The following is a 26,346-nucleotide window of genomic DNA, read 5'->3' on the forward strand; positions in this document are numbered from 1 at the left end:
CACTGCAACACCCGCCGGGCGGTGCGGCTGGCCGAGAGCCGCGTTAGGCCCCTGGCCACCTACGGGAATCTGCTGCGTGCCTACGGGGAGATGCGCACGGCCACCACCGTCCTCATCATGATCGTCTCCATCATCTGCTGCTGGGGGCCTTACTGCATCCTGGGGCTGGCAGCCGCTGCTGGCCGCCTGCCCTTCTCGCCCACCATGGACGCGGTGGCCAGCGGAATGGCCTGGGCCAACGGGGCCATCAACCCACTCATCTACGCCGCCCGCAACCCCAACATCTCCGTGCTGCTGCGACGCAGCCGCGAGGGCGGCTACAGGACTAGGAACAACGTGGCCGCCTACCTCTCGGCCTCGGGCCGCCGGCCAGTGCCCCGCAATCGGGCCGAGCGCGTACGGGAGCGCTATGTCAACCGGCACGGCGGGCCCCCGGGGAGTGCCCCGTCCTCATCCGGCCCGGCGAACGGAGGAGAGGTGGCCATGTGGGCCTGCAAGAACCCGGCCGTGCTCTTCTGTCGGGATGGACAGCCTGACGCCGTCTCCGAGGCTGCTTTGCAGGGCAGAGTAGACACCGTCAACACCAGCCTCTAATGGGGTTGAGGGCTGGGATAGCGGCATCGGGCCCTGGGGCAGTCTCCCTGAGGAACCGTTGGTAGCCGCGGATCTCTTGGAAATCAGGGAGATGGGCCTGCATGAGCCATAGTGTGATTTCTTCTCCATCATGCAAGCTCTGATTCGGCAGTCTGCTCTGTAAGCAGAGAGAGATGCCAGGGAAAGGATGTGCCCCTTTCATCAGGCTTGGTGCAGTGGTGACGGCCACTGAGCATCAAGAGTTTGACCGCATGAGCGATTGCTCCAGTCCTGCAGAAAGTGCCCAACTGGAGCTGCGGGGCAAACACACAAACAGCCTGAGGCTGTGTGAGCTGTTTGCTAAGTGCCAGCACAGCCACCGAGAGCTGAGCACTGGCAGCTGGAGCACACTCAGAGAACACCACACTGTGAAAACCGCATCACGGCAGGAAAATGTTGCTTTAACCCATTGTATGAGGCAGTGCAGAATGTCATAGGGTATGGGACAGGCTAAAAAGTGATTTGTGAAGATGATTATTTAAATTTCTAAGCAAAACAAAGCAGTGATTGTTGTGACAGATGCCTGCGGAGAAGGAAGATGTGTGGCGCTGGGAGGGAGGGAAAGGAAGATGAAATATGTCAGAATTTCAACAGCCTTTTATTTATGGGTACAGTCAGTATAAAATACTGTGAGTGTGGGAAACTGAGAGCTCTGCAGGCAGAGGAAAAGGAGTGGGTGTAGTGCGTTGTATTAAATGGGCACAAGGTGTACTCTGAGCTCAGCAGATGTGTCTCACATCTCCGATGATTTAACTGTGCTTAGAGAAGCCATGCAAGAGTGGTGAGTGTCTGAAAGGAGAGGCACAACAGTGCCATGTGTGCTTGCTGTGCTTAAGCATGTGAAGATGTGCATATGCAGAGAACAGACTGTGTTGTATCAGTGGCAAGCATCTGTAACTGGAATCTGATATTCAAAAACTAGCTCTGTTTATTTGCCACTGGATAAAATGAAGGTAACACCAGGAAATCGAAGTGCATTTGCAAAGTGCAAATTCATGAGAGCTTATCTGTATGATATTTTTGCCCACAGGCTCAGAGTCCTAACGCCTTAATCAGTGTTCAAACTCAGAGATTGTTTTAAATGTGAGAGGCAGGCAGTATTTTTCTTGTATGGTCTTCAGAAATATAGTGCTGCTGTTCTATGGCTTTTTCACCTGATTGTGACTCAAGTGAACGTACCGTCATTATTTTGCAGTGAGACAAGAAATAAATTATCTTTTATGCAGGAGATCTCAGTGTCTCAGCCTGGCGTTATTCTCAGAACAGCCTTGAGAAGGGAACTTCTGTAAAAAAAAATTGCCATGGAATGGTCACAGAGACCTGAATATTGTGAAGTCAGGCGTTGCAAAGTCAATGGTTGGACAAGATGATTGTAGCAGCCTTTCCCAGAATTAATGATTCTATCAGTCTGTCATTCTATGAAGTGTGACCTGACTGAGATTTGAATGCAGCCATTTTTCATGCTGTAAGAATTACTGTAATTCTGTGATGCTTCTGAAGTCCACAAGGAAAAGATGTGACCCTTGGATAGAATCATACAATGAGCTGGAAGGGACCCTTAAAGGCCATCAGGAAATCTGCCCCGACTCCACAGTCATCAACCTTAGGTGTCGTTCAGTGTTATGGCTGCATTGATCTCACTGGTAAAAGCCCTGCAAAAGGTGGTCGCAGCCACATCCCCAGCCTCTTCCAGCACCGATCTCCACTTGTTTTTAACAAGTACTTGCAAGTGGCTGAGCATTAAGAATGCACAGAGCTGAATGGGGGCAGCTGGCTGTGCTCTTTGAGCTTCCCAAACAGCCCTCTTCTGTTAAACACTAACTTGGCGTGCAGCAAGGGAAGATTCTTGACCAGAGCCTTTCTGCAGTGAACCTGCTGCAGCTTTGCTAAAGCAGGACCTGCTCTGTGCCAGCCACTCAACTACATGTCTCTAACTGCCCCCTTTTTCAAAGCGTGCTTTACAAAACACAAATAAAGGGCAAAGTGTCTTAAACCACAAGCAGCAGAGAGCAAGAGAAACACAGAAGGCACACGCCAAGCTTGCAGGCTGCCTGCCAGAGCGTGCTGCTGGCTCCCAGCTGTGGTGTGGGTCGCTGCCTCTCAGCAGCGGTGCAGTGGAAGCTCTCAGTCACGCTCAGATCCCCCTTTGCTGGGCTGAAGCGAGGGGATTTGGCCATGTGCAGTCCTTGCATGGTCATGCTCTAAGAGAGCCATGCTATTTGGCAGTGCTATACGAGCTGCTGATACAGCTTATGAGTTATTTCTTAGAAGGGAAGCACTAAGTCTTTAGGAGTGAGGAGTGTTTCTAAAGCATTGTTCCAGATAGAGTCTGGCCGTATCACATTCATTTAAGTCATTACCTTCATCCCTCCCTAATGCCCAAGTGAAGGCTTGGTTCAAAGTGACTGCTTTGTGTACAATTTACAAACTACAAATAAGTCGTTTCTAAGTGGCAGCCTGATGGGATGCAATAGATGACAGCCATCAGCAGAATGGGCGCAAGATCCGACATCTTCACTTCTTTCACACTGGTGTTAGTGTGTGGCTCCAGCAGATGCCAGCAGAGATCTGAGCAGCTAGCACAACCCTTCTGCTAACAAGCAGCAGAAAAGCTTCAGCTCATGAGATTGTGAGATCAAGAGCTCTGCCTGGCACTGGACTCCTCCAGGCATTGGCAGAAACTCACAAAACATTGGGGACTGACTTCCAAATACTGAGGATACTAAATTTTATGATCCTGCTGCTTTTATAAACCACGGGAAAGGAGGGAACTGCAGCCAGGTGCACCCAGACAGTGCTGTGACAAAGTGTGATTTTGGGGAGGTTATTTGGGGAGATGACGCTCAGCTTGCTGAGTGCAGACCAGGAGGGGGAATGTCCAGCACCGTGGGCATATTCCTGTTTCTTAGAAGGGCTGAAGCAAGCCTTGGTTAAGGCAGCAGGGTGAGAGTCATAGAATCATAAAGGTTGGAAAAGACCACAAAACATCCATCAAGTCTAAATGTCAACCCATCACCCATGCCCTCTAACCATGCCCCACCACTGCTCCTGCACACGGGGAGCTGCCTGTGCTATGAGAAGCAGAACCCTCAGCTCAGTCCTACAGGTTAAAACCCCTCAGCGTGATGGGCACACACAAAAGCACTTGGTAGATTTCTCTTAAATCCTTCACCAGCCATTCCTGAACACCCAGGTGGAATTTGCTTACCTGACTCAGTGGAGGAAAAGCACTGGAGTAACCAGGTCGCATTTCTCTGTGATCCCCAACACAGCCATGCACAGAATACGTCACCACTCGTGGCTGTTTGATTCCATGATGATAGATAGAATTAAAATTATCCTTCTTCCTGTTCCAAGCCTAGAGGATGCTGTACTTCTCAGCACAAGGCAGAAAGGTGCCCATTTAGCCCCCAAATCCCAAATATCCCATTTTCCTCCCACCAACAGCGGCTGCTGTGTGTGCTGCTTTGCACAATGACTAGTGGCTCCGTGCTGCACACTCACCGGAATCGCTTTTCTTTATTGCATGTTGCCATCTTAGAAAATGTACAGTCTCATGACATTACACAGCATTTCCTGCTAGCTACGACTAATAACATTCTTGCACCTAACACACTACCTTGGTCACTACGAAGCTAATAAAGTCCAAGACATATAACTTCAGTTTACAAATTGTTATGAATTTTTTTTTTCCCCTTTTTTGGCATTATTAAAAAAACAAACCAAACCAAACTGTCTTTAAAATACACACCCAAGAGAAAAGAGTGGCTACTTACACCAGCACCGATCTAAAAGTAGTTTTCGACAATGGCACATGGAATTACCTGCACGCAGCCTTTGCAGTTATTTATATAGACATCTTTTGTTCTTTTTGGGGGGGGAAAAGAAAAACAAAGACATGGCAACAACTCAGCCCAACCACAAGGCTGCCATAAAACCAAACAACAAAAACCGGGTCTGGGAAGGCAGGAGGGAATCTGTCAGGAAAGGTCCTGACGTGGCACTGGGGACCTGCAGGCGGCCGCCCCTTCCCATTCAACCGCCGTGCAGATCTGACATGAACAACCATTCCTTAAACCATCAGAGGCCATAGGTTTCTATTTTCAACCTTTTTTTTATCTTTTTCTTTGTTCTTTTTTTTTAATTCCCTACCCCCCGTAAGTCCATTCCTCAATTTATCAGCCCCGTTTGTTTGCTTTTCTTTTTTTTTTCAGCCATAAATAAAAAATATAAACAGAGGCACTTTAGTTAAGGAATAGTATTATCATTACCTTTTTTGTCTTTATTTCCCTCTCCTTCTGAAAGCAAAGTGCTCAACTCCACCTATGAACAGAACCCGCAGGTTGCACAGCTGCTTGGATACGAGGTGCTGGACTCTCATTTGGCGCTTACCTGCTTTATGCTACTCGGAAAGTCTTTTTTTTTTTGTCTTTTTTTTGTCTTTTTTTTTTTTTTTTGTAATCTACAGTGCGTCCAAAGTTGCAATGAAGAAAAGAACAAAATGGTAAAACCACAGCTCTTGACGACTCCGTTCAGAGTGATATTTCACAGCTTTCACACAGCACGCAGACCCGGCGGCCTTCAGGTGCTTAGAACCATATCTTTATACAAATCAGTTTAAACAGCACTTTTGCTATACAGTACATATCGTTAACTGACATCCCACACCCCATCAGCAATACCAATTAATCTGACCAAAAAGAAAAAAAAAACAAAAACAACCTTAGTTCAAATAGTGTTCATATGTAGTGCAACAGGGACAAACTCATCTCTCCACAGGAAAAAGAACAAACGAACAAACAAAAGATCACAAAAGTATCGGTGGTATCAAAAGGTTTCATCTCGTTTCCTTAAAAAACATACCACAAATAAATAAGAGCAAAAAGTAACAGTCCTTTATATACTCAGCATAATTTAAGAATAGAAATGTTAATGTGTTTACCTTTTATTCTCCAATTTTTTAATTTTCTAAACCTTTAAATTATTACTCCCTGAGAGCTTTGAATTCTTTTTATTCTCTTTTTTTTCCTTTTTTCCTTTTTCTCTTTTCTTCTTTTGTTTTTTTTCCGGACCAACATTTTACAGGTAGTTCTGCTTACAAATTGGCAAGGACGTAGTAGAACAGCAAAGCATTGCTAACAGACAGCACTTTGTGGCGTCGTTGCTTCTGCGTGCCCATTAAAAGAAAAAACAACAAACCCAAACTGGACAAGAAGGTGGGTGCAGGTTTGGCCCTGGCCCCGCTGCACACCGAGTGACCTTCTGTCCTGACCGACATCTACGGAGGATACAGTTTGTCCCATTGAACAGAAAGCGAGAATAAAAATTACAACACGAAAGTTTATGCCCTTCGTCGCCTCCGAGAACCGACCCTTCCCGTCGCCTCGGGCCAGGAAGCGTTATAAAAGTATAAATACATCTGGGTGCCACGTGAGCAAGAAGCACACTCGGGTAAACTCTTCCCTTAGCAAGGCATGAGGAAAAAAAGGGCATTTCCCAAAAACAACTAGAAGAAGAGCATCGCCGGGAGTGCTTGTGGCACCGAGCTTGGGGACCAGCACACAAGTGCAAGTTTGGGGAAAAACCACGACAACAAAAAGAACGCATCAAGTTCAGTCCGCTTGGTTTTCTCCTCTTTTGCCTTCCAGCAAACGGCCCTGTACGGCTCCCGGGGTCAGGAGAGCGATGCCAAGCAGCTCTCCGTCACCAACGTGGATCATGTCTCTGTGCCCAAGTCGTCTCTTTCTTCATGGACATGACATTGTGCTTGTGCATCGGGAGAGCCACTTGTCAAGGGGACGGAGGGGAGGGGACGAGCACCCACAGGACACACAGCTCCACCCGGCCCGGCCACGCTCATGGCACATACACACACGCTCACCCGTGGGGAGAAAGAATGTGCCACTGTTTCGCTTGGAATCACAAGGCAGTATAATGAAAAAAAAAAAAAATCCTAGCCACTTCAAAAAAAGACCACTAACCAGGTTTCGAAACTCTCGGTTTTCGCCGTTGTCCTTCTGTTTCACTGCTCAGAAGTTAAGCTTGGTGATGGGCCGCTCACGGCCACTGTCGGCCAGCTGGTTGGCGATGCGCTTGCGGTTGCGCTTCAGCTTGGAGAGGTCCTTGTCAAAGACCTCGCCCGAGCGCAGGGCTGAGACAAGGTCATCGAACTCACCACCTTCCTCACCGCTCTCCTTCGCCTTCCTCGCCTTGCGCTCCCGTTCCCGCTGCTCCTTCAGCTGGTGGAGGGGAACATCGCACTGTCATGAAGGCACCCATAGCCCCAAAGTGTGAACAACAGCAGCTTCCTACCCCTCACTGAGCAAGTGAGAGCTGGTCAGGGTTACCGACAGAACCACAGCCCTGGGAAGTGTTGGCCACCCGCAGAGAGTCACCTCGAGGATGGGCATGGGATGAGCAGCCTTTAGGGCTAGGGAGCCTCAGGGCATCTGCTGATGCAGCCAGAGAGCACCAGAAAAGCTGAGAAAGCAAAGCCCAACTCTTTTCCAATGCAGTTATGTATCAGTATCTTAGATGTAAGATCTCACCAACCTCTAAGTGATTAGTTAAATAATGAACAAACAGTGAAAGACGGGGATCTAATTGCAGAAGCACCCTGACTGCCCTACATATGCTTCCCATGCCACCAGGGTCCCCAGGCAGATGCTGCCAGACCTGCCCTGGCCTGCTTACCTGGGCCTCCATGCGCGCCCGGCGCTCCTCCTCCTCCTTCCTTCTCCTCATGTTCTCGTTCTCCTGCTTGGCCTCCGTCACAGCCTGAAGGAACTGATCGAAGATGCCGAAGAACTCATCAGGCTGCATTTTGTCTGTGTCTTCTCCAAAGTGTTTCACAGCCTTGGAAAACTGGGAGAGAATCACAGAATTGTAGGGGTTGGAAGAAATCTCTAGAGATCGTCCAGTCCAACTCCCTGCTAATGAAGGTTCCCTACAGTAGTTCCAGGGGAAAGCATCCACATGAGTCTTGAACATCTTCAAAGGGGACTCCACAACCCACAAGCAATCTGGGCAGCCTCTTCAAGGACTCTGCCACCCTCTCAAAGTGAAAAAGTTTTTTGCCACATTCATGTGGAACTTTGTAGCCCTTTGGAGAGAGAGCAGACAGGAAGCTGTCAGGCTGTGGGGATACTGTGCTGGTGAGACCCCAGCAGAAAGCCTTAGGCCTGATGGAACAGTCGTGGCAGAGAACAGAGTTAACAGCAGGGCTTTGATTAGCCAGGCCTTAACTTAAACATGACATAAATCATCTGCCATCTGATTTTCTGAGCGTTAGCTGCCCTGTCAGCTTTCCAGGAGAGGTCCCATAGCCCCCTCTCCCAAAACACCCCACCAAGCCTTGGCACCTCTGGTTCTGCTCAGCCTCCAGCTCGACTTCATTAACCAAGCAGTAGTAAAAACAAGGAAGCAAAATATTGTGGAACTGAAGACTGAAGACATAAAACTAATAGTAAACACGGCAGGGGAAGGGAAACTCGCACTTTTAAGTTTTCTTTGAAGTATTTTTGGGGTATTCTTTATCATTGCCACATGCTCTACTATTGAAACCAAATGTGTTGGTAAGACTTCTAAAAGATGTTTGTGCCCAGGCTCAAGCACAGCACTGGGTAGGGAAATGGGAAGTTTTCCGGTCTTTTGTGCTATTTGCACACCATTAGTGTGAGTGAATCCAATAAGGCTGTAGCAAAGGTCAGGACAGGACACCCAGTCTCTGCTGATGGATCCTGGTCCCCAAGGAGACACAAGATTTATGAGTTCCTTTGATTTTGCTTTGTGGAGTGAGAGGAACATTTTTAAAGCCTGCCAATATGATCAAGTCGTATTTTCTGGGGTGTCTCAGCCTCTTCAAAAGACATTTAGGGCACTTTTATTTCTTTGTTTATTTATGAGACTTAGCATTTCAGGATGCAGAGAAGGATCTGAAAGGTGCCACTGTATCAATCGAAAACACTGAGGTTATTCTTGTTGATTTTCATTAAGATGCTGATGTTTCTGCCACCTTTCAGGAGATTCAGGTGAGTGAAAAGGCTAAAAATGTTATCCCCACAGGATATGAAGTTTATGAGATAATAATGTTTCTGCTTTCCTAAGAGAAAAGGGTCACATGATTTGAACACGTGCTTAAAAACTGAAGAGCTTGTGCACTTTCCCCAGCCTATCCTATTCAATAACCATGGGAAGCATTTGCTTCAAAGTAGGCTTTAATGGGTTGTGAGGACTACAATGAGAGCTCCTGCAGATGTGGGCACATCTGTCTCCGCAGTCCACTGCAGGCAAGATCTGCCTGATTAGTACTGATAGTTTCAAAGGTTTAGGCATGGCTTCAGGAGGACACTGGTCACTTGTAATACCCCAGCACAGGTGGATGAACTGGAGGACATTGTCAGATTGACATCGGTATAACCAGGGAAAAGGAGGTGGTGGCATTTGGTAAGTTCAGCCTTTGGAGAGATAGCTTATGCAATGGGATAAGGATGGGATCTCTGTGTGTTTGATTCTGATCTCAACTATCTCCCTGCCAGTTCATTTAAGATGAAGGTCGAGTCAGAGAGGAGATACTGGAAGATAGTTCTGCCAAGGTATGGAAATCAGCTATATGTGCCTTTGCTAAAAGAAAGGAAGCAAAGTGTACTTGGGTATCACAGATGTCAGCCAACTGCTATCTGCTCAGATTTAAGCCAGCCTCTTGGGAAGAGTTCTCTCTAACACAAGAAGTCATGTGGCTGTTGGTGGCTGCACAGCACTCATAAAGGCACTGCTCTGGGGAAACTAAGCCTTTTAAGGAGCATCTCTAAGCAGGTCTGAAGTTGGCTTCAATCTCATCCCCTCCTGATGCACACAACTCTCCGAAGGCTAGCCCCTACCTTGCCCTTCCAGTAAACAGACAGGTACCATGTCTCATGTTTGTTGGCCTGATCTGTGATCCCGTGGCACGTTGGGTTACGGAGCAGGAATAAAGCCCTGGGGACAGACAGGGATGTGCCATCTATCCACCCATCCACACCCACTCTGAATAAACCACAAGGAGCAATGCAGAGCCTTCCTCATGTCAGGGTCTCAGCAGAACACTCACTCTACATCCCATATGTGTGATCTCTTGGGAGATATTTGGGATGTCAGCACACATGGCACACACTCTGGGAAGGCCAGGGTTGTTCCTCCTCTGCTGGCTGGAGGAGGGGATGAGACACGGCCCAGATCAGATCTCAAGGGCATTGGTGACCTTACCAGTTCTTTTGCTTCTGCCAGAAGATCTTCAACATCTGAGAAGCTGAAGCTGGCTAGTGTGATGAACTGGCTGACAACAGACACAAACTTGTCTCCTGTTTGCTGAACTTGAGACTTCTGGAAGTCCAGCTCCTTTGGGAAAAACAGAAACAAAAACATAAATCTAGTCAGGCCCTGGCTGATGAGGGACACAAACATGACTGGTCTCTGTCAGTGCTGCCAGGTGCACTGCTCCCTCCTGCAATGCATGAGAGCTTGGATTACCCCATTAAATGATATCATGGCCACACTATGCTTTTGAAACCAAACCATCTGGGAAAAATGCTGAAAGCAGCAATTAGCAAGACAGAGTCCTTCACTTTTTCACCACTCCAGATGAGCTGCCCAACCTGAGCCTCTGTCCTCAGGTTTTACAGCCAAGTAGACACTGCAGCACATTACAGGTCCTGCTCCATGGGCACTACACTTAGCTTCTCCTAATGTGTCAGATACAAACCATGCGTGTGCCCAACCAACATACAGTAGCTTCAGTGCCCCAAGAGCCCTAGGAGGACAGGCACACGTACAGGACAGGAAAGGAAGAGCAGATGATCTCCGGGAAATACAGTAATGCAGCTTTTCTGGGAGGTCCCTCACCTCCATCCCTGCAGAGGGATGCCCTGGTGCAGGGAGCCAGGCTGGACTATATTTGATTTAAATAATACTTACAGTCTCCACCGCTCTCAGGCCACTCCTCAGTGTGTTTATTTCTTTCTCCAGCTCAGTCATGCTGTTGGAAATGGCAGGATGTCAGTTTTCAACTTCTCCAGCACATTCTCCAGCACTCCTACCAACACAACTGTGCTTTTCCACTGAACAGACCCCAGTGCTGCATACACTGCCTCCTGTTTGCAGGCTGGTTTGTGTCGAACAGCAAATCTTCCTGACAGCCTCTAAACAAAGGCAGCTGCCTATCTGAAAGCGGCTGCTGCTGCTGCTTGCTTGAAAGCAGAGCACTTCTCTGTGCTTGTAATCAAAGGGAATGTGCTAAAAATCCCAGAGCAGGCAGCAGTGGGATGAAGGAAGGGGCACTCCTTATCCCTGTCCTTGGTGGTAATAAGATAGTAAGGTCTCTGTATCAGCAGAAGGTATCTGTCCCACTGCACTGTGGACAGTTTCTGGGGGAACCACCATGAGGTGAATTCCACACAAAGCATCCTTCCCACCCTACAGACTGGAGCAGCACTCCTTAACAGAATAGCTTTCCTAAGAGGAGGCAACCCAAATATAGAGAAATAAAAATAAATGAGCATGGTTGGCGCTGAGGCTGTTTACACAAGGCTCGAGTCCCCAGTGCACCGAGATTGTGCACTTATGGGTTTCTTTCATAGAGCTGATTGAGAGCTTTCTCACAAAGACTCGATGACCACAGGCTTGATGCTTTTCCAGGGGTGCCTTCCCTATGTCATGGGGCAAGCGTTCCTGGCAGGTCTAAGTCTGGGAAAATGAAGTTCTGGGAGCCCCGTGCTCTAGCAGTTCATTAGTAGTGGTGGGGTTGACAGAGGCGGCAATTTTCCTTCACAGCTGCAGGGCTGGGGGGAATTTAGGGTTTTCCAGAGATTTAGAAACTTTTTGGTTTTGCTCTAGATTGGACTGAACCCAAACATTACATGTGGACTGAACCCAAACATTACATGTGGTGTCCAGTTTAGCACAAAACTGATAAAGTTCAGGGAAAAAAGCTTCTCTGTAGACGCTTTCTTTCCCATACGTGTATCTGTACAACAGCTGCAGAGCATGAGAAAGAAGCCTGCAGGCAGCAGGCAGGGAGCAATGCCTGTATCACAGCAGCCACCCACTCACTGCCCAGGTGTTCACCCAACCCCTGCAACGGAAAATTATTTTGTGCTTTAAATGCGAGGATGCTTACCATCCAAAATGCTTTGCATGTTCTTCTATAGGGAGTCCACCCTTAAAAGCACTAAAACTTAAAGAGACCTGCGAGTTCCACCTGTATTTGTTATCTCCTCTCTAAAAAGGGGCACTTTAAGGCCCTCTCTATGTCCACGGATTATTTAGGCAAATGCTCTCAGCCTCACGAGTGCTGCTTGCAGATATGTATAATCTCTGACTCCCTGTCACAGGCTCAGATCCCCACAGCAGCACAGCACGTAAGCTCCTGCTCAATTTTAAGACCAAAACAGAGCCCCATTGATTTCAGATGGACTTAAGCGCATACTTGAGGGCTTTGCAGAGCAACAGCAGATTCCTCGTGCGCTTAACGCTAAGCACGTGCTTAAAGGCTTTGCTGGATGGGGCCTCTCCAGATTGCAGCAGCCCACTCCATGAGTGTGCAGGGTCCCCATGCGCATTATAGGCATCAAAAGCTCCATGCTGGTGGCAGAAGGAGTGCTGGACCCACAGGGCACCAAGCCTCTCGAGCCGGTGCCCCACACAGCAAAGCCTCCCCGCTGCACCCAGATAAAGAGCTGCCTTTTATCTGCAGCCACACCGCAACCGCTTCCTACCAGATTACTTGATGTACCATTAGAAATTAATTAAATGCTTCTGTGGTGAGATAACAGCAGGAAACGGCTGCCGTAAGCAGCTCTCCTCCCTCGCAGCCAGAGGCTCACCGCCCTTTAGCTGCAGGGGCTGGGATTTAAAGCCACAAGGTGATGCTTGCTGCAGCACCGACTTTGTGCTTCTGTCCCCACGGGTGCAGGGCTACGGGGGTGCGATGCAGAAAGGCAGGCTGAAGCAAGAGGAGACGCAACCCCACAGACCCACGTCACCACCCTAATCCCTGCTTACTTGACTTTGGCTGCCTGCGGGATGTCTCGCAGCTCCTCATGCAGGCGGAGGACTTTGGGATATTTCTTTTCAACAATAGTGATGAGATAGTGCAGAAGAGTAATGTTCCTAGGAGAAAGGAACAGCGAGGTTAGTGTGGTGCTGGTGAAATCCCAACCCTCATAACTGTTCTGGGATTCCCGCAACGACACTCCCCACTGTTTGGATCACAGAGCAGGGATTCACTGGAGGTGCCTGAATGCCACCACCCCTTCCTCCATCATCTCTGCTGCTTGGTGAAGGCTGGGCAGGTTTGGGATCTGACCCAGCTCCTCTCTCTCTGCACACAAAGCTCAGTGAGGGTGAGTGAACACCACGAGGGCTGCCTCAGTTTGGGGTGGCTGCACAGGAATTCCCTGTCTAAAAATCCCTCCTCTGGTTTCTCAAAGGGGAAAAGAGCATTTGGAGAATGATCCTCCACACCAGCCTTGACTGCCATTGAGTAGGCCAGAAAGGAAATCCCTCACCCATTTCCATGCTGACTGCAACTCAGTTCCCTCTAAACCTTATGTGATCCAGGATGCTTGTGCCATGGGATGTGCCAGGCAGGAGGGACAGGACCACTGTCACCCACCCGTGTGCTTGGAGCAGTGCTAACAACTTCTCAATTCCTCCAGCAATGCTGGAGCCCATAGAAAATACTGAGGAAGAGGGCAGGGGATGCTCACTTGTCAATGCTGGATTTTGTGTCCGCGATTTTGTTCAGGCTGGAGATCTTAAACCCGAAGGCGTTTCCCCTCTGTCCTTTGTTCATGTAGTTCCCGAAGGCCAGGACCACCTCCAGCAGCTGCTGCAGGCTGCTGCTCTGCAGCACCGCCTTAGAGCCAGCACGGATGGCTGCAGGGAGAGAGGTGCAGGATGTCATCTGCAAGCCACAGCACCTGCACTGCATCAGTCCCCTGCCCTGCAGTGCTCTCATGGCCAGAATGTGGCCACCAGCTCCCTCCATCCCTGCCATCTCCACCAGAAGCAGTCAGCAGATGCGGTCACTTGCCTTCCACCTTGGGTTTGACTTCTGCAACTCTCTCTGCAAACTTCTTCTTGAAGTAGAGGGACTGCAGCCTTTGCTGATAATGGTTTATCCTGCCAGAAAAAAAAGAGAGGTGCAGGCTGAGCTTTGCTTGCTCCAGGCAGAGCTCTGCTGCCCAGCTGTTCACAGCCAGGCTTACAAAGCACGCCTGAGCCACGGTGATTAAAAAGTAATGACTGCATTTCCCCTGGAACCTATTTTGGTTGGGAAAAAAAATGACAACTGAAGCTACAGCCATCACTGGGCAGATCCTGATGGGTTCTTAATCGCATGTGTGAGCTATCCTGAACACAGCAGGTTCAACAAGTGCATTTTTACACTCTATTGCTATGAATAATCAGTTCATTTATGACCACTCCTGAGCAGAGATGTTGATGAGATCTGAGTTCCCAGCAGCTTTGCAGTGAGCTGTGGCTGGAGGGAGACAAATCAGCTACCAGTGCTAATGAGACCTGATTCAGATGCTCCAAGTGACAGTGTCCCACTGGACCTGGGCAGCACAGCCACCAATACATCTCAACCCAGCCCTTTACTGAGCAATTTAGGGGATGGCTCTGCCCATGTCAGTTGTGTTTAGGCTAAACAAGATCTCACTTGTATGCAAATGGCAGCCTGACTTGAGTCACTTGGACCAGGACCCATGGGAGTTGTGCTCACAGCCAAGGCCACAGGGTAGGCTGATGTACTAATCAGAAGTGACAAAGACATCACACTTGGTTACAGACTGCAGGACAAATTAAACAGCTACGCATGAAATCAAGGAAAATATTTACATCAGCACATTGTGCTTCTAAAAGATGAAGGCATGGGAGCAACATTTTACCATGAGAAAGAAAGGTAACCTGCAAGAGAAAGGCTAATTCCATCTTTCAGCCCCGAGGGCTTGGTTCTGAACTTCACAGCTCTGTCCTGCCTGCCTTTGACACTCAGCAAGCCCACAGTGCATTGCTGTGGTGTTCGTTAGTGCATTTCTCAGGGAGAACAGGAGCGTTTCTATTTTTGATCTGCTGGAATGAAGTCGTATTGCAAAACTCTCTGACTTTTCAAACAAGTGACTTGCTCGAAGTTCAGAAAGTACATAAGAAATTCCTCAGAGAAAATTTCAAAGAGCTCAATACTCAGTAGGAGTTAAATAACGAGCTTCAAGATTTTAAACCAGTACCCCTGAAGGATGTGCACGCAAAAGATAAGGTTATTCGTCCCTCAAGACCTGCAAGGCATAAATGATTGCTGCCAGGATCAGGAAGAAATGACATTTCTTCTCTGTCTCATATATTCTCAGGAGCCTTGGGGACGAGTCATTCCTGAAGGTGACGAGTGGAACCTATCTATACAGCAGGGCAAAATTTACATATATCAGTCTTCAGTATTCATTAGGATATATTAGTGCAAAGGGGAAAGGAGCATTGCAATGGCACTGTTACCATTTAAGCAGCACTTCCCACCTGGACCATGATGCATACGATGGACCCTTCTGCACAGTTGTGCCACACTGAGCTTTTCTTCCCCAGGTAAGAGGGGAAGGTGTTGGGAGATGCTCAGTGAGACTCATCTCCCCATCCCCTGCTCTGTCTGCTGCTGCTTTCTGGGATTCACAGCCCTGATCTGCAGCATGCAGCATCATGAGTGATCCTTATGGATAGGAGCACCTTGCTTGCCCTCCCATCCATCTACCCACATGTTTCTTGATGTGAAAAACAGCAAACGGGGCATATTGTCCATCCAGGCTCCTTGGCATCCCATGGGTCAGCCCACCTGCTCATTTCGAAGAGAAACCGGTCAGCCTTGGCCATGCGGTCCAGTTCGTGCTTATGCTCTTCCAGCAGGTCAATGTCACCCTTTTCTGGAACAAACTTCAGGAGCTAAAGGGAAACACATTTATAGATGTGAGATCCATGCACAGTTCTGAAGTTTTTCATGAACAAAGCAGTGATTTAGTCACTTGAATCTCCTGCCTTTTCAATCTGTATGGTGACCTCGGTGTACCTATGAAATAAGTGCAGCTGTCACTTTGTCCTTCCTCTCTCTGCCACATCACATTGGCATCTCTTGCATCTGCCCTGCCACCACTCTGACTTTACAACAGATATGCTAGGTCTACATCAGGATCTCCACATCAGATCTGCCAAACTAGATATGAGAGGCTCTCACTGCAACTTCTCATTACTGCAGGCAGAAAGTTTGGACAGGTGAATAAAATGCTTCTAAAGGCACCCAGAGGGGGGTGAAAAGCTGAATTCAGAAAGCTTTTGAAAATAACCCCCATCAAGCACAAATGTCAATCTTTGGCCACCAAATGGCTCAGCATTGGGTCCCAGGGCAGACCCAGGTACCAGCACATAATACAGGGGCCATTCTGCCTTCAGTGCTGATGCTACAGCCTAGCTGCCTGCATTCCTGATTCTTCAACTACCCTTCAGATGATTCTCAATATCGAAGATGGCAAATAATTTGAGGCCCAAAACGTGTCTCAGAGCCACACTTTGATCCCAAACACTATGTGTGGCCTCATTCTAAGGCATGATGCCAACCAGGAGGAGGGCAGGATGCACTGCCCACCTGCTCCAACATGTCTTTCGGGAGGTCCTCCTGCTCGTCCATCGTCAAAATGGCTCGTTTGATCTCCTCATTTGAGAGCTTCAGCCTAGGGGAAAGAGGGAGGAGGAGGATTAATTGCACCCTGCAATGGGACAGATTGAGGAGTGTGTCCTCAGCTACCCATCAACATGGTCAGGGTCATGTGGTCCACCACCCCTCCCAACATCTTTCACATGGAGTCTTCCTCTAGGAAGAAAGAGAAAGGAACCTAAAATCTGGAGAAGCAAGCTGAGGCAATAGAAGGACACCCACAGTTCCTCCTGAGCTGACCATCCATCATTCACAGTTTAATAGATCTGCAACAATCTGTGTGACCACTCCCTGCAAGGACTGGGATTGCAATAGCACAAATACTTTTCTTCACACTTTTGCAATGCAGTTGATTAAACAATCTCAGTGCAAAAGAAAGTGAGCCCCTTCTTCCTCCTGCCCTTTGCAGGAGCTTTGGGCCAAGCATTACCATCACAGACGTGGCTATCTTCTGAGGCTCTGTCCAAGCCCTTGGTAATTTTCCTTCATTTTCAGAGTGTTGCTGCTGTTTGCAAATACTCACACATATAGGACAAAAGGCTTTCTGAAGCCTGATGGATATTCTCAATCAAGAGGTATGAGCAACAGGCATTAGGCATGGCCACTTTTGGATGCCAGTCTTAAACCCAGCCCCTGAACTGAGTGAGGATGCAGGAGGAGCAGAAGTTAGTGTATTTTCCATCCTGACATTGCTTGGGTAGCAGACCAAGACCTTAGAGCCAGCTCTTGGAACACAAAGCTAAATAGCAAAGATGCAGGACCCTTTAGGCTAGTGAGAGCTTGGCTTAGCTTGAAAGCTTTTGTTCAAGACTGGAAATGAAGGATTACCTTCCCTGAGCCATACATGTGGATGAGCAGTGGCAAGTAAACTTTCATCCCTTAAAAGCTCAGATTTCTCATCTTGGTCCTCCCTCCCCTTTTGCCACAGTATCCAGTTCTTGAGGAAATCTCAATAGAGGGGTTTGTTAAAAGAGAAATGAGTTAAAATCTCACCTGAACCAGGGAAGAAAGCACAAAGACTGTACTGAGCAGTGGCCAGGATAATTGGTAGGGTCACAGCACAAGCAGAATAGATCCAGGATGATGGATCCCTATGCTGCTTGCAGAGATAAGCAGCCATGTCCTGAGGACACTCTACCTGTCCCATAAGATCAGAAACAGTACAACCAGCAGGAGGTGATGGTCCCTCTGTATCCTGCATTGGTGAGGCTGCACCTTGAGTGCTGTGTTCAGTGTTGGGCCCCTCACTATAAGAAAGTCATTGAGGCCTGGGAATGTGTCCGGAGAAGGGCAATGAAGCTGTGAGAGGGTCAAGAGCACAAGTCTTACAGTGAGTAGCTGAGGGAACTGGGATTGTTCAGTCTGGAGGAGGCTCAGAGGAGACCTTATCACTCTCTACAACTCCCTGAAAGGAGGTGGTGGCAAGATGGGGGTCAGCCTTTGCTCTCAGGTAACAGAGATAGTATGAGAGGTGATAGCCTCAAGCTGCACTGGGGGATGTTTGGGTTGGATGTTAGGAAACATTTCTTCTCAAAAAAGAGTGGTGATGCACTGACATAGGCTGCCCAGGGAGGTGGTGGAGTCACAATCCCTGGAGGTGATCCAGAGCCATGGAGATGTGGCACTGAGGGACGTGGGGATGGGCTAGGCTTGGACTTGAGGATCTTGGAGGTCTTTTCCAGCCTGAATGATTCTATGATCCTATAAGATGGCAGTGGCCTGGAAGGACAAGACCTCTGATGCTGGGTATGAAGACTGCACCCAAGCAGTCGTGCTAACGCTGAGGCCACCACCAAGTGTCACATCAGCCCCCACCCAGTAAAAACTGGACACTTGCTCATTTGAGAAATTTGGAGGATCCCTGGGTGGAAGAAATGCTCCCAAGAGAAGGCAGCTGGTGGGCAGTTATCTCTCACACAGCGCACACCTGAAGCTCCACTGTGACTACCTCTGGGTGTGCTGAATGGCGAGCGTGCCTTTTTAAGCCCTGCTCATTAAAAGCAAACCCAATATTAAAATAGAGACACACAATAAAAGAGCTGAACAAACTTTTCTCAGAAATCATCAAAACACCATGCCAAGAACAAGAGGCTGCTTCAGGATCGGCAGAGAGCAATCACAGGGCGCCAGAAGAGAACAGCTTCTCAGACAATGTGATGGGAAAGGGGCCAGGGAAAGCTAGAAGCTTATCTATAACCACAATAATTATCATTGTTGGCAGCAGCTGTCGAACGCGAGCCGTCTGAGAGGAACGGGGTCACGGTGCTTGCTGTCACAGGGATTTAAGGCCAGCAGCTCGGCGATGCAAAGTGACAGCCTGCCGGCCCGGGCTTGCTTGCGTGGCTTTTGTAGGGTCCGGCGAAGGATGTAATAAGTGTGAAGGGGAAAAACAAATTCCGCCTGGAAGGGGACGCGCCTTCTTGAAAAGCCACATTCATTTGAGAAAAATGCTCGACACTGCCTCGCTGGAGAGAGGAATCAAACGAGCCATTCACTGCCAGCACGCTCAGAAAGGGATGGAGCAAAGCCCTGATTTGCATCTTGCAGAAGGCAGCACGCTAAAAATACACACATGTACACCCAGAGCAAAAGCAAAGGCAGGGTTTCATTGAGCAAGATGCAGCAATGCACCGACGTCGGCATTGCTGGAGCGTTCTTAAAAAAGAGGAAAAAAGCAAATGTTAAAAATATTCTTGTGCTGCATTACAAGCTGAAGGAAAATTCAGTGATCTCACTGTGCAGTAATTTCTCCCAAAGCAAGGGAAGCAGGCAAAAAAATAAATCTACAGAGAGAGATAAAGTATCTCACTGGCCGTAATCTTTCCACGCTGCAAGCCAGACAATAGCTGTTTAGCTTACAAATGTCTGGGTTAAACAAGGGGCCAAGCCTACAGGTCCTTTCACATGTGAAAGTCAGCTTGCTTCTACAACACCCAGCCCTCTGCAGCAGCAGATCTGTGCTCTGCTCAGAGATGGGCACAGGGCTTGGTACAGAGTTTTCTGAAGATGCAGGGGCTGAGCTGAGCCTGCAGAGGTCCCTGGGTGCAGGCAGCACAGGATGGACCCCACAGCATCAGCTCACGCTGGGTTGATGTCTCCTCTGGGGCAGGAAAGAGCCCAGGTGGGTGCCAACTGCTGGAGGAGAGCAGGCCTAGATCTGCTGAAAGTCAGGGCTCACTCCTCCTTGGCATGTTACATATTTATGTTGCTAAATATATCAGTGCCTAGAAATCACGATGGGAAAAATCATACAGCCCCACGTCCCACTTGCTGGTCTTCTAGGAAGGAACTCAAAGGGCACGGCAGACAGGCAGTGCTCATTCCTGTTGGATTAATTCATGACAACTCATTTCCAGCCATCACTAGGAGAGAAAAACCTGCTGGTGATGGCATATGAAGAACTTTACCCAGAGAGGCATCTCCAATGCCCCTGTAGTTAAGTGCTTGAGTAGCTCCCCTTCATGCCAAAGGCGCTGTTTGTGTGTTTGTGTGCACAAACATCTTGCTGAATTCATCTGAACCTGCTCTGATTGCATGCATTGCAGGGGAGCTACCCAGATGGTGCCCTGGTCCTGTTGCTTTGCTCTTTAGCAGCTTGCTGACGCAGACGCACTCATCCACATGCTGCTCTAAGCTCCACTTTCACTGTAATCCCTGTCATTCTGACTACTGCATTTGAGGAAATAAGGAAATCCCTAGAAGCAATGCAGAGCAGAAACCAGGCACTGTTCCCCACCCGGAGGTTTTGTTTGCAGTGTGCCAGGGAAGGAAGCCACGCGGGCTGCCCATACTGGCCCTGCTGTCCTGCAGTTGGACAAGGCAGGATTTGGGCAATGCATCCACAAACCCACCCTATGACTGCACTGCTTGGGGCAGCTGGCCTTTGTGCCAAAAAGCAGAAGAGCAGCTTGGTGCAGCAGTGACCCTGCAATGGAAGGTGTAAGGCTACGGCTTACAGGGTGCAGCTGCCCCGCCATGGATGAGCAGCACCCCCAGGTTGGAGCACGACACCCCTGTCCCCCAAATCAGCCATACCTGGAGAGAAGGATGTTGCAGTTCTGAGCTCTCCGGCCATCTATGACTGAAAGCTCCTTGACTTTGTGCCGGGAACTCAGTGTGTCATCGATAGCATCTTCCTTCTGAAAAAATAATAGGGAGAAAAAAGAAAAAAGCATGGAGAAAAGCCATGAAGAAGGCATTTAGTACTCTCAGCACATACCACTGCAATGCACAGTGGGCCCCCATTAATCAGGAGTGTCACCACGGGTTACGGGTAAAACCCATAGCCTGCAACTGAAACACAGTAAGTCACTTCATAAACCAGAACGGGCTTTGAAGCCACTGGTTAGAAATGTAAATATTTTCTCAGACAGGGAAAATTTAAGAATCTGCAAACGCACAAGCATTGCTGAATAAATAAAGCAGAGCTTTCTTAGCATACATATTTGTGATACTTTGTTCAGTCCTCACATGAAATACTTCATTACGGGTGGCTGCACACAGTCATGACTGCTGTTGTCCTGTTCTCCAGCCATTTGCAGCCACCCTTCACGCATCAGTCCCAACAGCAAATCCACCAACAAAAGCTACCAGACTTCTAAATGCAACCTGCACTGTTTGAGGCTCTTTCAGGGAAATGCTTCCAAAACAAGGGATTTGAAAGCACAAATCCCTGCGCCATGAACACCTAAATCTCCTCAGCAGCTGCTACCTTCCAATGAACAGCAATATAGAGTGCTGTGGCCGCACACGGATGGATAGATGTAAGTGATCTGACAGGGTTGCCTGAGAAGCTCAGATTGAGCAGTTTTAATTGACCACGTTACATGTTTTAGTAAGGTTAAGAAACTAAAACCTGGCTATTCAACCCTACTGGGAGGAACATAACCCAGAGCTGCGAGGTCCCACGTGCTGCAGATGAGCGCTGAATGTTTCAGAGATAGAACCACCATTCTATGGATAGAAAACAAGCAAAGAAGGTTCCACTTTTTACTCTTTTTCTTGCATGAATTAAAAGAACACCTATAAGGAATGGGAAACTGCTGGGATAAGCAGTGCAGAACTCTGCTGAGCTCCTCCTGTAGGTACAAGCTTGTTTATCTCAATCTTTAAGGGAACCTCCAGGCAGGGTCTCCCAGCAGTGCTCGGCTCCCCTGCATAAAGGTCAGGCTGGATGGGACTCTGAGCACCTGATGGAACTGTAGGTGCCACTGTTCATGGCCATGGACCAGATGGCCGTTAGAGGTCCCATCCAACTCCAGTGATTCCATGACTCTACGATACAACTGTGACCCATTACATACGTCCCCGTGTCCCCAGCCCTGCCCTCACCGCTCCGACACTGCAGATGCTCACTTACCTGCCGGGAGTTACTGCTCACAAAGAAGTCCTACAGCCATAGCAGAAGCATGAAAAAAGGCAGTAAAAACACATGCAATTCAGTGATCTCGGCAAAATCCAAAGGAATCAAAGCACGGTCAAGGGAAAGGCATCACACAGTGGGGTGGGAAGAAAGGGAGAAAGCGCTCGGGGTCGGCCAGTGCCAAAAAGGGAGGGTGGGAGAGTGGTGGGATGAAGGGATGCAGAGGAGGAGGAGGAGGAGGAGGAGGAGGAGGGAAGGAAGGGAGGATGCTGCATGGATGGGTCACACCAAGGTGCTTTGGTGCTAGGGTGCCGGGGACACGTAGGGGACCCTGCCAAGCCCTGTCACCAGCGCCGGCCCCATGCAGCACCGCTCAGCCTGCTGCGCCAGGGAAGAAAATTGCTGGGTTTTGTGAATCTGAGAGGATAAAGTGTCACCACGACTGCCAGGAAAAACAGGGCTTTCAAGTGGAAATAACGAGATTCTCATCCCGGAGCAAATCTAGCCACAGCAAAACTTTACCATTCACCATGGCAACGCATTTCACCTCGACTTGTCCTCCTGCAGGGATGCTCCCCCAGTGCCCAGCCTGCACTTCGTCCTTCCCAGGACCCCACAGCCCCACTCAGCAGGCTAGAAGCATGCGCAGCAAATAACCTCTACCATGAGACCACACACACACACAAGGGAGTTTTCCTTCCTTGTTTGCTGGGCTGCATCATTTTTTCTACGAGTGCATTTTGTTGTTTTCCATTTTGACTTGGCTCAAGGTCCAGCAGAACTGCGATGGGGAGGGAGACTGTAAAGGTGCATAAGTAGTTTGTTGCGTGTTGTTGTTTTTTTTTAAAGAAAAAGAAAGCACGTAGTGGCCAGAGGTCAGCTGGAGGGAGGGAGCCTCCAAATGCAGTTCATTTACAAGAGCTCTTCCTCCCACCCCTCCGCTCGGAGGTGACGCAGGTTTTCCCTTGACTGGCTGCCAGCAGTTTATCAGCCCAGGAACCTGTGTGTGGGTTTGGTTTGGTGGGAGAATGGGAAATGGCTTTGTTGACGACACAAAACATCCCAGGTTTGGCCACGGGTACCTGGCAGGGGGTTGAGCCTGAACCTGAGCCCTCTCTCTGCGTGGCTAGCAGTAAGCGAATGGTTCTCAGCAAAGGTTCAAGACATACAACAACGATGTGTGAAGCTTTCCTGAAGCGTGGAAAAATAACGCTGCGGCCGAGAAGCAGAACAAAACGTGCTGGGAGACAAGGAAACATCAGCCAAGAAAAGAAGGAACCAACCCTTTGCTGAGCATCCCAGCCACTCAGTGGAGGTGCCAGGGCTTCCTTCAGCAGCGGCTTTGCAAGGAAAGGGGGACCGACAGCCCTAAATAAAGATACCCAAGCTGCTATTGCTGTATTTCAGAGAGATGTGATGAAAAATGCAGCCCTATGAGTGAGCCAGACCTGAGGCTGGCTGCCAGCAGAACTGGACTCCACAGATCAACAGAGGTGGTAAAGATGCTTGACAAAACGATTTGCAATGGCCCTGTGTGTTTTCCTTCTGTATCTAGCAAGGTTGGTAAGTGTTGATACACAGTCCCAGGGACAGGGGATGTTCCCAGAGCTCCACGACAGGAGGATGCAGGCCAGAGGCTGCCACAGAGATGGGAGGGAGGCTACTTTCCTGGTAGCCCTGAACACCTGACACTGTTCTGCCAGCATAGGGTGGGGATGCTCCCAGGGGTGGATCCCAAGGTGCTCAGTGGGAAGGGTTTTTTTCCCAAGAGCTGCAGAGTTCACTGCAAAGCCTACATGTACCTCCCAGTCTGGGATGTGGGAAAAGCACTGAAGGAGATGCTTAAAACTAAGAATGTAACTAAGTCTGTGTGCTACTCAGATGGGGATTTCCAGGCACTACAGCAACACAAGCAGCCAAGTCTCATCTGCAACAGAGCCGCCTCACCTACAACAAAGGGTAAGGGATGTTTCTGCCCTACAGATAACTCCAAAGTTGCCTCCAACCTGCTGGGGGCATCAACTGCACCTAGCAATGACACTCTTCAGCGTGAATAAATGAGCAAACCCTGATGCCTGAAGCCCTACAGACGTCATGTCTCAGAAGAAATGGTCACTGAGTATGTGACTTTCAGCATAGGGCTCAAGACAGGAGAAATGCCTGCTGTGAGCTATCAATTTAGTTTTTATCATCCTTCCCCCAAAGGATAGGCAGTTCTCACTGCACTTATTGGCCACAGTGATGGGGCACACTCACAGCTCCTATCCATAGAATCACAGAATGCCTTGGGTTGGAAAGGATGTTCAAGTTCATATAGTTCTGATCCCCTTCTGTGGGATGGTTGCCCCCCACCAGATAGACTAAGCTGCCCAGGGCCCCATCCATGGCCTTGGGCACCTCCAGGGACGGAGGCACTCAGCTCTCTGGGTAACCAGTTCCAATGCCAACCAGCAGAGACCCTCCAGACACCAAAACTTTGTAGCAGTGGCAAAAGGAGTATTTACAATTTTTGTCTACCTCCTCACTGTAACCATTCCAGGGTACGCAACCTAATAAGAGAAGAATGAAACTGCCTCAGAGAGCTGCATTTTTCATCTCAACAGCACAGCTTTGCATGCTCAGGAGGTGCTGCAGTGAACAAGACCCTGTCATTGTGGAAAACTGGTGACTTTCATGGACCCCACCTGCCCCATGAGCACCCTGGAGACTCACAGGTGGGTGAGGACGTATGTTTGGTACCAGGGACATTGTCAGAGAGCTCCACTTGCACAAGGCAATGATACCAAGAGGCTTTATTTGGCCATGATGAATTTGTGTGTCGTGCTCCCATGGATGGGGCTGTCAGCAGCCCAGCTTGATTCCAGCCACAGCAGCACCTCACAGGTAACACCTCCCCTCCTCTTTCCCCATCTCCTTTCTAGATGCTCTCACATATGGGAACATCTTTTGCCAGTACTACCCCATCTCTGGCTCCCGTGTTCAGCTCCTTTTCAGTGCTTATCCCACCTGGGACAGAAACCCATGCCACAGCCCTCCCTGCAGCATCTCCCCCTCCTTGCTGAGCACAAACTAACCAGCCACCTCATCTCACTCAGCAGGACCTCAGTCAAGCCAAATAATGTTTAGATTTCAGCTGGGCAGTAATTAGCAGCACATCAGATGACTCTGACTCTGGCCAAAGGGCAAACCATCCACTGACATGCTAAGTTTCCATTCTCACTTCCTTTGAATTTCCATCTCATCTTTTCCACCTTCAGAAGGCGCTGGTTATGTTCCAAACATGTGGGGAGCAAGAGCCAGCGCTGTATCACCTACTCCCAAAACACACCAGGGCAGCACCTACTCCTGGTTTGTTACTCTTGATATTTGTTCTGCTCTAATCCACCCTGATCTTGCCCTCCATTAGCCTCCAGAACAGATTAAGCTCTCACACTAAGGAGATTACGTTTGGGTCTGCTCCTTCCCAGCCCCATCCCTGTGTCTGAGCCTGGCCACAGCAGGACAGCCTGGCCTCTCCTGCCCACCCTGCAGCCAGGTGAGCGTAACATTTTCAGCCTCTCTCTCACTTTTTCTCTTGCATTCCTGAAAAGCCTCATAGCTTGTCAGCACTGATGCTCCTGTCAGGGGTGAAACAAGTGTCTTATTTTCTTCATGTGCTTTGATGCCTTCCAAACTGGGGCCATATTGCTTGAGAAGGAGATTAAAAAGCAAAGTCTTTTGTCTGCAGTGTCATTCCTTTGGTTTGGGACTTGCATTTTGTTCAAAGCTCACATACTGCTCTGGGCTCACTACAAAAATAAAAGAAGAGATCCACCCATGGTAGATGTGGGTAAAGCTTAGTCCTTCTTGGCCAGAGAGGGATATAAATTTTCCACCCAATACAGAGACATGAAGCAGTGGCTGTTAAGAGCGATCCAAAAACATTACCCAACCATGGCCACATCTGGGGGCTATTTTCATACATTCCCTGTCATTTTTGTTTGTTTTGTGATCCATCATTATGACACAGGCATGCCCGTGCCATGGCACACGCGGTCAGGTACATGGGCTGGGGTAAATTCAGTCACATCTAGCTTTAAGCTACCATTTCAAGGCAAAGGCACCAGCAGGCAAATGAGAGAATAAACCAGATCGATTCAATCTGACAAATAAAGCACTAGAATGAAATAATGGCAGGAAGAGTGTGTTGTCACACCACATGTGACAACAAGCAACTTCATAATCACGGCATCTGTCCCAGATGCCTGTGCACAGCCCCAGCCAGATGTTACCTGCTGTCTTTGGTAGGCAGAGAATGTCCTTTCCAGGTCTTCGAGATCCAGGATTTTAAACACTTTTGCGTCATCTATATCGGTCCACACAGTGCCTGCCAGCTTATTCTGAAAGACAGAGGGAGCACTGCACATTGGAGTGCCCTACTGCAGAGCAGTATGGCCCTCTGAAAGTGCAAATGAAGAATCTCTGGCTTACCTCAGGCAGCTTGGACCAGTTGAAGGACTTCAGGGCATTTGTTGGTTGTGGGATGCTCTTCTTCTTGAAGGCAAAGCCCAGCGGTGCTCCTGGAGGAGGCATCACCCCATCCAGGGGTGGGGGACCAGGAGGTGGCGGGGGGCCACCT

The 26,346-nt window shown here is 48.9% G+C and overlaps 2 protein-coding genes across 2 annotated transcripts in view; one reads left to right on the plus strand and one right to left on the minus strand.

Moving 5' to 3' along the window:
* The window catches only part of GPR135 (G protein-coupled receptor 135), a 2,528-nt gene extending 665 nt beyond the window's left edge, over window positions 1–1,863 (plus strand). The window contains exon 3 of the mRNA XM_010712129.2: window positions 14–1,863. Within this exon, the coding sequence (XP_010710431.1) occupies window positions 14–594 (581 nt within the window). The 3' untranslated portion in view covers window positions 595–1,863. The remainder of the gene's footprint in view (window positions 1–13) is intronic.
* A 2,263-nt stretch (window positions 1,864–4,126) lies between these two features.
* Window positions 4,127–26,346, minus strand: part of DAAM1 (dishevelled associated activator of morphogenesis 1) — an 88,667-nt gene continuing 66,447 nt past the window's right edge. The window contains 13 exon segments of the mRNA XM_031553730.1: window positions 4,127–6,872; window positions 7,327–7,497; window positions 9,877–10,008; window positions 10,585–10,645; window positions 12,670–12,777; window positions 13,377–13,545; window positions 13,703–13,791; window positions 15,494–15,600; window positions 16,298–16,382; window positions 20,402–20,505; window positions 21,726–21,755; window positions 26,000–26,107; window positions 26,199–26,346. The exon segment at window positions 26,199–26,346 is cut by the window's right edge and continues 77 nt beyond it. Coding sequence (XP_031409590.1) covers window positions 6,663–6,872; window positions 7,327–7,497; window positions 9,877–10,008; window positions 10,585–10,645; window positions 12,670–12,777; window positions 13,377–13,545; window positions 13,703–13,791; window positions 15,494–15,600; window positions 16,298–16,382; window positions 20,402–20,505; window positions 21,726–21,755; window positions 26,000–26,107; window positions 26,199–26,346 — 1,522 coding nt within the window. The 3' untranslated portion in view covers window positions 4,127–6,662.

Source organism: Meleagris gallopavo, chromosome 5 (genome assembly GCF_000146605.3).
Source record: "Meleagris gallopavo isolate NT-WF06-2002-E0010 breed Aviagen turkey brand Nicholas breeding stock chromosome 5, Turkey_5.1, whole genome shotgun sequence".
Classification (NCBI taxonomy): domain Eukaryota; kingdom Metazoa; phylum Chordata; class Aves; order Galliformes; family Phasianidae; genus Meleagris; species Meleagris gallopavo.